The sequence below is a fragment of the Schistocerca serialis genome, chromosome 7 (genome assembly GCF_023864345.2).
Source record: "Schistocerca serialis cubense isolate TAMUIC-IGC-003099 chromosome 7, iqSchSeri2.2, whole genome shotgun sequence".
NCBI classification, from domain to species: Eukaryota; Metazoa; Arthropoda; class Insecta; order Orthoptera; family Acrididae; genus Schistocerca; species Schistocerca serialis.
This window is the reverse complement of record NC_064644.1, coordinates 94,189,517-94,202,201: the sequence shown is the minus strand read 5'-3', so window position 1 is coordinate 94,202,201 and position 12,685 is coordinate 94,189,517. Positions and strand designations below refer to the sequence as shown.

The 12,685-nt window shown below is 39.4% G+C and overlaps 1 protein-coding gene across 1 annotated transcript in view; it reads left to right on the top strand.

Annotated features, from left to right (window-relative positions):
- Positions 1 to 12,685, top strand: part of LOC126412618 (histone-lysine N-methyltransferase ash1) — a 328,316-nt gene that overhangs the window by 30,207 nt on the left and 285,424 nt on the right. The window contains exons 6-7 of the mRNA XM_050082287.1: positions 1,374 to 1,514; positions 7,396 to 7,692. Of these exons, the coding sequence (XP_049938244.1) occupies positions 1,374 to 1,514; positions 7,396 to 7,692 (438 nt within the window). The remainder of the gene's footprint in view (positions 1 to 1,373; positions 1,515 to 7,395; positions 7,693 to 12,685) is intronic.

Here is a 12,685-nt window from a genome sequence, read left to right as displayed (position 1 = left end):
ACCTGTAAGAAAGATAAATTTCAGTACGGTATCGCTATAAATTCCTGGGTAAGTAATTATTTCTCTTTAAAAAAATTTACCACTTACAAAAACTACACAGTTTGCTAATAATCCACTTACGAAAAGTCTAAATTTTCTTGAAAACACATAGTATAAAGTGTTCCTAATATATCTGATGACTGGATTCAGGAAAATAACAACAACTTGTTCAAACTCGATGTAGGATACATCCTTCTCATCACCTTTGAGCACCTTTACTCTTTGTGCCTTACTGATCACATACACATAATCTGGACTTTTCCAACACCTTTCTGTTCAATCACAATATACCTGTATTTTGTTGATTTCCTTCTTGCATTTTGGAACTCCAGCTAAATAAGTGTTCCTGGCATGGTCTTTTCCACAGTTTGTTCTGAACTTCTTGGAGATAGTGTCTTACCACAGAAGCCATCCACCACACCTTCACACCTTTCCCATGAGATACTGAAAAGAAAAACTGTTCTACATATATTCCAAAATCTTTCATCAAGTAGCAGAGTTTATAAATAGTAAAATTGTTCTTAAATATTTTCACGATGTTTGCTCAATAATCATCGTGGAAACCTATAAATATATTATTATACTGCCTTTGTCAGCTTTTAATAGGTGATTGCCTAAAGGAATTTTCTTTTAGTTCTCTGTGAAGCAAATTTTATTTTGCACTTACTTTATATTGCAGTTGACACTACAAAGTAACTAAAATACGCACTGGATATCATTTTTTCATATTCTTTGTTTCCTGCTACATAGAGCAGACTGATAACTGGAAAAGGATTTGTATAGGAAGACCTTTACCTTCAGTAAGTGGACATCTCAGTCTGTTTATTTCCTAAGGGCAACAGGACACAGTGCAGCCATCATTGATGGGAATGGCAATAGGCAAGGCATGGCACTCGATGAAATTACAGTAAACTAGTTTACCGCAGGTACATGCCTTAAAAACACTTTAAGAGAAGAGAACTTGTACTGTTATAGTTTCTTAAGTTGCGGTTTCCTTTTGAAGCAGTCAAAGCAAAATCACTGAAAGGAAAAGAGAAATTTTATGACTGACTGAAGGCATTTAAAGGACCATCACAGTAAATGGAAAAAAATGTGGGCAGTTTAGACAGACCTTGGCCAGCAGTGGTAGCCTTACAGTTCTAACACCACCAGTGCTATACTTACTTTACTATCCGACAAATGTGACAGTGCAGAAAATATAGTGTAGAGAAGCAGAAAAATAGGTTTTTGGTTCCTTTTCTCTTAATGTGCTAATATAGGTAGTAACATCATCCATCATCATCATCATCATCATCATTATTATTGTTATTATTATTATTATTATTTGTATCCAGGGCTCTGACAGTGATTCCTGCAGTTGGAGTGACTCTGACTCAGATTCAGGCAGTACATCATGCAGTTCGCACAGTGGTCGTTCCAGTCGTTCTTCCAATACCCATCAGACTTTCTCTATAAGAGAAAACAATTTTGATCAGGTGAGTTGCCATCTTCTAAAGCACTTGCAGTGACTATTGTATTAGAATTAAGTATATGTGTAGAATTATTGGTAATGTATTGTTAATCATTAATAGCACATTTACCTTTAAGTGAATATTATTTTGTATGAGTGAAGAAGTTGTTTTGCCATCATTGAGAATACACACACACACACACACACACACACTCCTTTTCACAGTTCATAAACCCTATCAATTATTAAAAAGAGTTGCAAAGTATTTAGTGCAGTCATGTTGCAACCAACAAGGGTGTGGACCACAGACCTTTCGTCGTTCGTTTATTTTTATAGTTTTAGTTCTCATCTACATCTGCATCTACACCCTCCAAACCACTGTGAGGTGCATGGCAGGGGATCCAACATATTGTATCAGTCATTAGGGTTTTTTCCTATTCCATTCATGTATGGAACAGGATCAGAATGAGTATTTGAATGCCTCTGCATGTACAATAATTATTATAACCTTATCATCATGAACCCTGTGTGAGCAATATGTAGGAGATTGTAATATATTCCTAGAGTCATCATTTAAAGCCAGTTCTTGAAACTTTGTTAATAGATGTTCTCGAGATAGTTTATGTCTATCTTCAAGAGTCTTCAAATTCACTTCTACACTCTCCAATGGATCAAACATATCTGTGACCATTCATGCTTCCCTTCTCTGTGTACGTTGTGTATATCCTCTATTAGTCCTATTTGGTATGCATCTCACACACTTGAGCAATATTCTAGAACCGATCGCCTGAGTAAATCAAGCTGTCTTCTCTGTAGACTGATTGCGCTTCACCAGTATTCTACCAATAAACCAAAGTCTACTACCTGCTTTGCCAAGGACTGAACCTATGTGACCATTCCATTTCCTATCCCTGCAAAATATTAACACTCAGATACTTGTATGAGTTCGTCGATTCCAGCAGTGACTCATTTATATTATGGTCGTAGGATACTACATTTTTTTGTTTTTTGAACTGCACAGTTTTACATTTCTGAACCTTTAAAGCAAGTTGCCAATCTTTGCACCACTTTGAAATCTTATCAAGATCTGACTGAATATTTATGCAGCTTGTTTCAGACAGTACTTCATTTCAGATAACTACATCATCTCCAAAAGTCTTGTGGTTACTATTAATGCAATGTTATTAATGTACAACATGAACAGAAAGGGTCCCAACACACTTTCCTGGGGCAAACCAGAAGTTACTTGTACATCTGACGATGATTCCAATATAACAGCTACATCCTCGCTACCAAAATGTCCTCTATCCAGTCACAACTTTCACTTGATACCCATATGATTGTACTTTTGACAATAAATGTAGGTGTGGCACTGAGTCAAATGCTTTTCGTAAATCAAGGAGTACTGCATCTACCTAACCGACTTGATCTAAAGTTTTCAATATGTCATGCCAGAAAAGTGCGAGTTGGGTTTTACGTGATCTATGATTTCTGAATCCATGCCGGTTGGCATTGAGGAGGTCACTCTGTTCAAGATACCTCATTATGTTTGAGCTCAGTACAGGGCTATTACAAATGATTGAAGCGATTTCATAAATTCACTATAGCTCCATTCATTGACATATGGTCACGAAACACTACAGATACGTAGAAAAACTCATAAAGTTTTGTTCGGCTGAAGCCGCACTTCAAGTTTCTGCCGCCAGCGTGCTCGAGAGCGCAGTGAGATAAAATGGCGACAGGAGCCGAGAAAGCGTATGTCGTGCTTGAAATGCACTCACGTCAGTCAGTCATAACAGTGCAACGACACTTCAGGACGAAGTTCAACAAAGATCCACCAACTGCTAACTCCATTCGGCGATGGTATGCGCAGTTTAAAGCTTCTGGATGCCTCTGTAAAGGGAAATCAACGGGTCGGCCTGCAGTGAGCGAAGAAACGGTTGAACGCGTGCGGGCAAGTTCCACGCGTAGCCCGCAGAAGTCGACGAATAAAGCAAGCACGGAGCTAAACGTACCACAGCCGACGGTTTGGAAAATCTTAAGGAAAAGGCTAAAGCGGAAGCATTACCGTTTACAATTGCTACGAGCCCTGACACCCGATGACAAAGTCAAACGCTTTGAATTTTTGGCGCGGTTGCAACAGCTCATGGAAGAGGATGCGTTCAGTGTGAAACTTGTTTTCAGTGATGAAGCAACATTTTTTCTTAATGGCGAAGTGAACAGACACAATGTGCGAATCTGGGCGGTAGAAAATCCTCACGCATTTGTGCAGCAAATTCGCAATTCACCAAAAGTTAACGTGTTTTGTGCAATCTCACGGTTTAAAGTTTACGGCCCCTTTTTCTTCTGCGAAAAAAACGTTACAGGACACGTGTATCTGGACATGCTGGAAAATTGGCTCATGCCACAACTGGAGACCAACAGCGCCGACATCATCTTTCAACAGGATGGTGCTCCACCCCACTTCCATCATGATGTTCGGCATTTCTTAAACAGGAGATTGGAGAACCGATGGATCGGTCGTGGTGAAGATCATGATCAGCAATTCATGTCATGGCCTCCACGCTCTCCCGACTTAACCCCATGCGATTTCTTTCTGTGGGGTTATGTGAAAGATTCAGTGTTTAAACCTCCTATACTAAGAAACGTGCCAGAACTGCGAGCTCGCATCAACGATGCTTTCGAACTCATTGATGGGGACATGCTGCGCCAAGTGTGGGAGGAACTAGATTATCGGCTTGATGTCTGCCGAATCACTAAAGGGGCACATATCGAACATTTGTGAATGCCTAAAAAAACTTTTTGAGTGTTTGTATGTGTGTGCAAAGCATTGTGAAAATATCTCAAATAATAAAGTTATTGTAGAGCTGTGAAATCGCTTCAATCATTTGTAATAACCCTGTATATGTTCTAAGACTCTACAACAAATCGATGTCAAAGGGACTGGAGGGTAGCTTCATGGATCACTTCTACTACTCTTCTTGTAGGCAGTTGTGACCTGTGCTTTTTTCCAAGTACTGTGTATGGCTTTTTTGTTTGAAGCACCTACAATAGACTATATAGCTACAAGAGGGCCTAATTCAGCTGCCATTACTGTATAGAATCAGACAGGAATTCCATTGGGCACTAGAGCTTTGTTCAATTTTAATGATTTCAGCTGTTTCTCAATACTGCTCTCAGTTGTTTACTAAACTGGTAGAAGGAAATACATCTCAGAATTTAGTGATGATGTGCTTTTGAGTATTTAGGGATTAGACCTTCTGTGTGTAATCAGCTTTTGTCCCCCCTGACACACATGTAGTTGATTCTTGCCTCTCAGTATTGTAATGTGTAGTCATTTGTTCACATGGTAATTACATATACTCCATGAAGACTTAAGATACGTGGATCATGGAGAGGGGGGGGGGGGGGGAGAAGGTGGTCTTTTTTTGCATTCATAGTGTTGTCTGAGAGGTAAAGCCTGTCACTGTTTCTGGGCTTGATGATATTGTGGGACTTCAGGCAATACACAGCTTTCCCATTTTCATCTCTGAAGCATATGCTTGGGGCCTGATAGCCTTTCAGATTACACTCAAAGTTTGATAGAAGTCTCTGACACTGTTCCAAAAATCATAATCAGTCTGTTTCGTGTGTTGTTTTTCGTATTATCATCTTGCATGTTGGACCTTCAAACTGCATCCTTCACTTCTGAGTTTCATTTTTTTCCAGGCATCTTTTGGGGATATGCTCATTAACTCTTCTTTCTGCTGCAGTAACACACACGTGTTTGGGGGCCCTCCTGACATAGTTGTGCAGAGTGTGTGTGTGTGTGTGTGTGTGTGTGTGTGTGTGTGTGTGTGTGTGTGTGTGTGTGTGTGTGTGTGTGTGTGCGTGCGTGCGTGCGCGTGCGCTGCTCGTGCGTGCGTGCGTGTATAATAGAAGACATGTTCCATACTTTTACAGTATGACATTTAGGTTGCCAACTCACGTGAGCATTTCACACAATGGCTACATTTTACAAGCATAAATTGTTTGTTTGATGCGTTATAGAGTATGCACATGAATATAGGGTCCCACTTGTGAACTGTGCTTTTAAGTCTAAAGCCTAAATCAAACGACAAGTTGTAAGATTATATTGTGGAATTAAGTGATTTGTATATGCTCTTGTTTTGTTGTGGGGCAGTAAATGTTATATGCTTACTACACAGTCTTCTTTTTGAGGCAGATACTTGATATTGAGCAGGCAGCCCACAGTGACTTATGTGTATGAATAAACTATGGTAAAACAATCACTGCAACTTGAACTCTTCTGTCGGAGGACCATGCCTGCATAAAACAATTCGGGATTGTGGTTCCACCTTGACTCAAAACCATTTTTGTTTATTTATTTCCCCAAACTAGTCTCAGCATTATAATTTCTTTATTCTAAAACATGCAAAATATCCAACAACAATGTAAAACAAAAAGTGTACAGAATAATAAACTGGTACAATTATGTGGATGACATATTCTGTCTCACAGATAAAATACAACATAGGACATAACAGCTACACAACATCAACAACACAGTACACCCACAAATACACTCCACAGTGGAACCTAATAGAGGGGAAAAAATAAAGATAAAACTAAATTTAGTGATCTTCACAATAACAAGAAAAACCATCAACATGAGTTTCACATTTGCAAAAAAACTACATCTACAAGCTCTGTTACCCGTAACACATCCAACCACCTGACAGCAGATAACTATACGAGATTAAATAAAACACCTCTTAAACCCCAAAACTACACACACAACCTGAAAAATAATTAAACAAATTGCTGTGGAAAATGAATACAAAACAGATACCATGGACAAGTTCATCAACAAGAAAAAAGAAATGTAATAAAAATGGCCCCTCACACCAGTGCACAACCAAAGAGTCCAAAAACACAAAGGCAGAACACACATACAACACAGCAGAACACAACACAACAGACCACACCACTCCCAAAATATAGTACATGGGATTAGAAGTATAATAAAGAGCCAAGATATCCTAATAGCATTCAGAATAAACACAATACAAAAATGTCTAGGGTCACACAAAATAACTCCAGACAAATTTAGCAATGAAGGAATACACAAACTCACATGCAACTCCCATCAGTCTCAATACACAGGACAAACATGCACGAACATCTGAACAAGGTACATAGAACACGGGAGCTCTGAAGAGTGAAAGCACACACTCCAATTTTGTAGAACACTTAATGAATTAAAAGCACCACCCCACAAATATCTAAACTGACCTACACATTCTGAAGCATAGGAAACACTTACACTGGGAATTAACATAAGAAGAAAATTATTACATACGAAAGGCTACACCGGAAGGGAAAAATATAACCAATGAACTCACCACATTCTGTAACACTACTATTGTAAGTGAATCGACACAACACAGATTACTTATATATGTTAATCTTGATCACATACATTACACAACTCATATTATGGGCTTACAGACTTAGCGCGTTTTAAGAATTCCTGTTATAGCTTCGAAAAGAATATAAACAGTAAACATAACTAACTAAAATTCTCTCAAGATACATCTCACGACACATGGCAACACCGCTATGGCATATCTGAATTACTGCAAAGATGGAAAGTTATGCCCTACCTGTGTTTTCAAAGCAACAAAGAGCCAGCCAACTAACATGAGTACACAACGCATTACTTAACATCCTTGGAAGTAGATGATGACTATAACATAATTATCATCTTCATTTTCTTTATGTCCCATTCCCTATTATTAAATGTCATTCATTGTAGTCTTGCTGTCACTGTGCTTCACTCTTTATTCTTTTGACACTTTGCACAGTCATTTTTTAAGCAACTCTGAAATATCATGCTCTGTCACATAACTGGTTTTTGTTTCAAGGGTGGCTTCAAATTGAAGATTGCTGCATTGAAGGTTAATAAGAAAGCAGGATCAAAGGACCAAGAAAAATCAGATAGCTCAGATAAAGCAGAGAGGAGCGAGAAACCAAAGGAAAGTGACATAAAGCGATGTAGTGTGGTTGCATCCTGCAAAGCAGCTAGAGAAGAAAAAAAAGAGAAAGTTAAACCAGAACGATCATCTCCAACTACTAGGTCAGCAAAGGCTCCAGTGACAGTGAAGAAGCAAGAGGTCACGAAGAGGAAATCCAGAGGATCTCACACACCGCTGAAGGAAAAGGTAAGACACTGAATAGCATTTCCCCTAAAACATAAGGATCAAAGTAAACTTTTGCAGAATTTGTTTCACTGCCAGGTAACATAGCTCAATGAAACTTGGATGATGCATATAAAAGAAATGCTACAGTAAAGTACAGAAGGTAATGGAAAGAAATACACAATAAGAAAAACAGAAGTGATTCTTTAATTCAAAGACAGTAATTACTCTGAAGCCATGGTGGTCCCCTGGACATTACAAAAAGCAGGACATGGTTGTTAATAGGGTATGTGATTGCTATAGACAGCAAATCACACTCCGCAATGCACTCCTGTGACAGTCATGAGGTTAGTAACAAGTTCTTGTAGGGCATCCCATTCATCCACTATCATGGTTGACAACTGCTGGATAGTTGTTGGTGCATGTGGATGTGCTGCATTGTGTCTCCCCAATGCATTCCTCATGTGCTCAGTGGGATTTAAGTTGGAGGAAGGATAGGCCAGTCCATTCACTTCACAGCAAGCTCCTCCAACTGCGCTCTTTGATGTGGTTGTGCATTGTCAGCCGTAATAATGATGTCTGGGCTGAATGTGCCCCTGAAAAGATACACATGAGGAGGGAGTACAGTATCACAATAACACTGCCTCACGAGTGTGTAGTATTCTCAAAGATTTAAAGTTCAGTACACCCATGAAATATTTTACCTCCCGCACACCATATCATGTGGACCACCAAAACAATCATGTTGTACCGTGCTGGCTGTACATTTGTGTGGCAAGAGGTGAGAACATGTAATGCACCTAGGAACACTGTTGAACATGTTTGTTTTGGTAGTCTAGGTATTAGGCTGCGTTCACACTGCCGGCTGGGCCGAGCCGAGCCTGGCCGGGCCGCCGCCCGCTTTGATATCAAACACAATTGCGGTGTTCACACTGGCGGCCGAGCCGCGCCGACACGGCGTGAGCCTCCCGGAGCCAAGCCGGCGACATCCCGAGTGTTTAATATTGCCGGCGCGAGCCGACCGCAGGCACGAGCCTGTGGAGCAGCACTACAGCTTCCGCAGTACACGCACCACACGTCTCCCTTCTGCTTTCATCACAAGTGTGACTGCACACGTCTTTTATTTTAAGATGTTACCTCACATTTCACGATCAGTGAGGAAAAATTACATTTATTATAATGAAACATGCGAAATTACTTTTATTTCATTTATTTAATCTACCGTATTTACGTGCATTACAGCAATAGCTTGCCAGCGATCGCGGCATTGCCGCCACTGAATAGTTCGCATTTACTTGCAAACGGAGACAGATATGAGTGTCACTGAGGGACGGAAATGTGTCTCTACCAGATGACAATGCATTGTAAAGTCATGCTGTGGCACGTTACTGTAAGCTGTTGTCTGTGACATCTTTTTGCGATGTTCTTACTTCAATGAATGCAGAATAACATATACATGACATTAACTTGTGTCCATCAATTTGGTATCAGAAATTCGGCTAGTATGACAATAATGATGCAGTTTCCAGATTATGGAACGAAGTAACCAAGGAGTGTGTTTCAGATAGTACACACAAATATAAATTATTTTCCTTTATAATTTTATTTGTTTTATTTACGATGAAAAGAGATACACAAAAATACAGTAAATAGCTAAGTACTTTCAATTCCAAAATTTATTTTTGAAACGTTTTTTAATTAGTTTAAGTTGCATTTTTAACGAAATATTCAACAAGTGTTCCTGACAGTTTTCGAACGTAATGTGGAATTTCTGTTGAATGTGGCACCAGCTGTCTGCATATCAGCATTGTTACAAAACTTTTCAGCTTCAACATTGCATACTTCTCTGACAATGTATTATGATTCATTCTGTAATATGAATAAAAATTTTCAGGATAGTTTTTAAGTTCTTCATGTAAAGAAAAAGACTCTCCTAAATGTCTGTCGCTATTTATGGGATGAATCCATAACCTCCTAGTTCTTCTGTACTTCAAAACTCGACGAGTTACTGCAGAGTCAGAACAATACTAATAAAAGAGTGAAGACATTGTTCTACACGACAGCACAGACTAGCTAAAGGCGAGCAACTGTTGACTGCAGCTGCGTTTTCTACTGACTTGCTTGTCAGCTGTCGAAGGGTGGGGATTTTTTTAAATTTATTGATTTAGCCTCCGGCAGCTAACAGCCATTTAGCCAAAGAGTGTGGATTACCTTGACAGTGCAGCGCAGCCCGCCAAGGAAGAAAAAAAAAACAAAAAACAATGAAGAACAATGAAACGCACATCTGTCTCGATCTGCAGTAGTTTCATTAACTCTCCATTATTTTTTTCTGTCAAAGTAGACAACGAGACTACAGAATTGCGCTTCAGTTTCCGCAGTAAACGTATCACAAATCTCCAGTTTGTTTTTGTGATTAGTTTTACATCAAATTTTATCAGACCTATGTCATTGACACTTCTATCTAGACACTTTATCTAGACAATGAGACCATTGAAATAATACGAGGGACCGACACTAGGTCTGCGCTGATCACTAGTAATTAGTTCTTTTCTGTCCTGCATTATATGACTACACTAAACCAAGCTGTAAATGCGCAAACTTGCGGACGCGGCACTGACGCCACTGAGTAGCTCGCATTACTTGTGACCAGAGACAGATATCAGTATCATTATCATTTCAAAAACTTTTTGGTACTTTTAGCTACATTTCATTCCCAACAATGTATTGTCTGAAACGGATCTAACAGTAATCTACCCGCTACATAACTTTTTCACTACAAGATTTGTGAATCAAGTGCACAACGTTGACAAATAGCATCATTTCACAATGACTGTTAAGAAATATGGAAAGATAAATGATTCAATACAAAGCTAAGATGTTACACTACCACGTGTACAAAAATCAGATTTTTTAGCCGCATACTTTCTTCAATATCGGTTGGAAAGCGTTACGCAACTGAGAAATCACGCGAAACGAAAAGTAGACTTTTCTTTTTTCACGACATAAGTAACGCTTTTAAGGAAAAAATAAGTTCATAAAACGATGTGGCGAGGTCTTGTATACCGCTAAGAATTTTTAAAACATGAAAATCGGAGAAGTGGATTTTCCCCCATTTCGTCATCCCGGCCCGGCCCGGCCGGAAGTGTGAACGCAGCCTTATGCTGTGGGGAGGCATAATGTTCCATGGGTGTACTGACCTCCAAATGTTTGAACATAGTACACTCACCAATGAATGTTACCCCATGACACAGTACTCCCTCCGTCATGCATCTTCTCAAGTATGAATTTGACCCTGACATCATTTTTATGGGTGAAAATGCACGACTGCACCAAACAATGCAGATGAAGGAGGAGCTCTGGGAACAAGAGGATATTCAGCAAATGGATTGGGGCTGTCCGTCCGTGTCTCCCCCCCTCTCCTCCCCGTGTGCCCACCTCCCGCTCCCCCGCTTCAGACTTAACCTGTTGAGTGGCATTGGGACGTAGATATCCCAATATAGATTGTAAGAATTTGTTGTATGTTATTGCTATGTATCCATGTCCCACTGGTAAAAGGAAGTCTGCTAATGGTTTGCAAAATACTTGTAATTACAGCCACCTGTAAGTTGTGCTGTCGTCAAGTTTCATTGTTAACCCTCTGCTCTGGTGCTCTTTGTATTGTTGCTTCGAACTAGTCCACACATACAGGTAGGGTGCCTAGTGGACAGATATGCAAAACAGGCTTCTTTCCTACCTTCCCTGACAATTCTTGTCAGTGAACCGCATGCTTATATTGAGGTTTGCTGCTTCACAAACGGTTCCCATATTGAGCACCTGTAATGTGAGTTAAAACTTGGAGAGATGCTGTACCCACTGATGTGTGTCCGTTTTCTGCACATCTTATAGTTTCGCACAATTCTCTTATGGAATCTGGGCGGTTCATATGAATAAACTCTGAATGTCCCACACCTCCCCACATTGGAAAACAAAAGGGTGGGAAATATTTGTTCTACATTCTTACTTCTGATGACGAAATTAATGAAAATAAACATATACTAATGTCTTTCATTCCAAAAGAAGTTGTTAGTCAAAGGTTTAAATCCCATCAAGCAGGTGTGAGATGCATTGGGGAGACATATTGCAACATGTCCATATGCATCGATGGCCGTCCTTCACTGATGGAGGAATGAAATTCTCTACCACAAAAACTCCTTACCAGCCTTGTGAGATTGGGAGCACGTTGCAAAGCATTAATTGCCGTCCATAGTGATCACACATCATATTAAGAATCATGTCCCGCTTTTTATAATGTCCAAGGAACCATCACAAACTCTGATGACTTCAGTGTAACTGTCTTCGAATAAAAGTGTCATTTTTATTCATCTCACTGTGTATTTCATTCAGTTACCTTCTGCAGTATACTGTTTTAGTTTTTCTATGTATGATCCAAGTTTAATCGAGCTGAGTTATATTGCGCAAAAGTTACTTTTGCCCTTAAGTTTAGCATACCAGTGTAAGTTTAGTAATTACTACATTTATAGTAATGGCCAACAAGGCCTCTTTTTATCCTACTTTTATAAGGTACATTCTCGAAACAGTTTATGTGAATACCATACTTTTGGCACTGACACCCATTACTTATGACATTGGCTGTAATGCTTATGAAAGCATCAGTACATAATTGATGATTGTATGGAAGATATTTGGATATTACAATTTGCTAACACATCCATATTTGTGTCTTCCCTCCTATTACACTTTCTTCAGGGTTGAATGAATGACTTACAGCATAGCATTTACTAGATTTTTATGCCTTAAGTGCAGCTCTCAGTCAAGTTCTTGGAGTGCATGACAATGTCACATCATAGTAACAGGAATGTATGTGGTGTATGAAGTTAAATAAAAGCATGAAAAACGTGGATAATTAGCAGCAAAGTGCATTCGTCATACATGCACATATCATGTGTATTTGCAGTGTAATTCAGGCCATTTATCACATTTGGCATAGCAGTATTGCCGTTGAAGACAACGTCTCCAT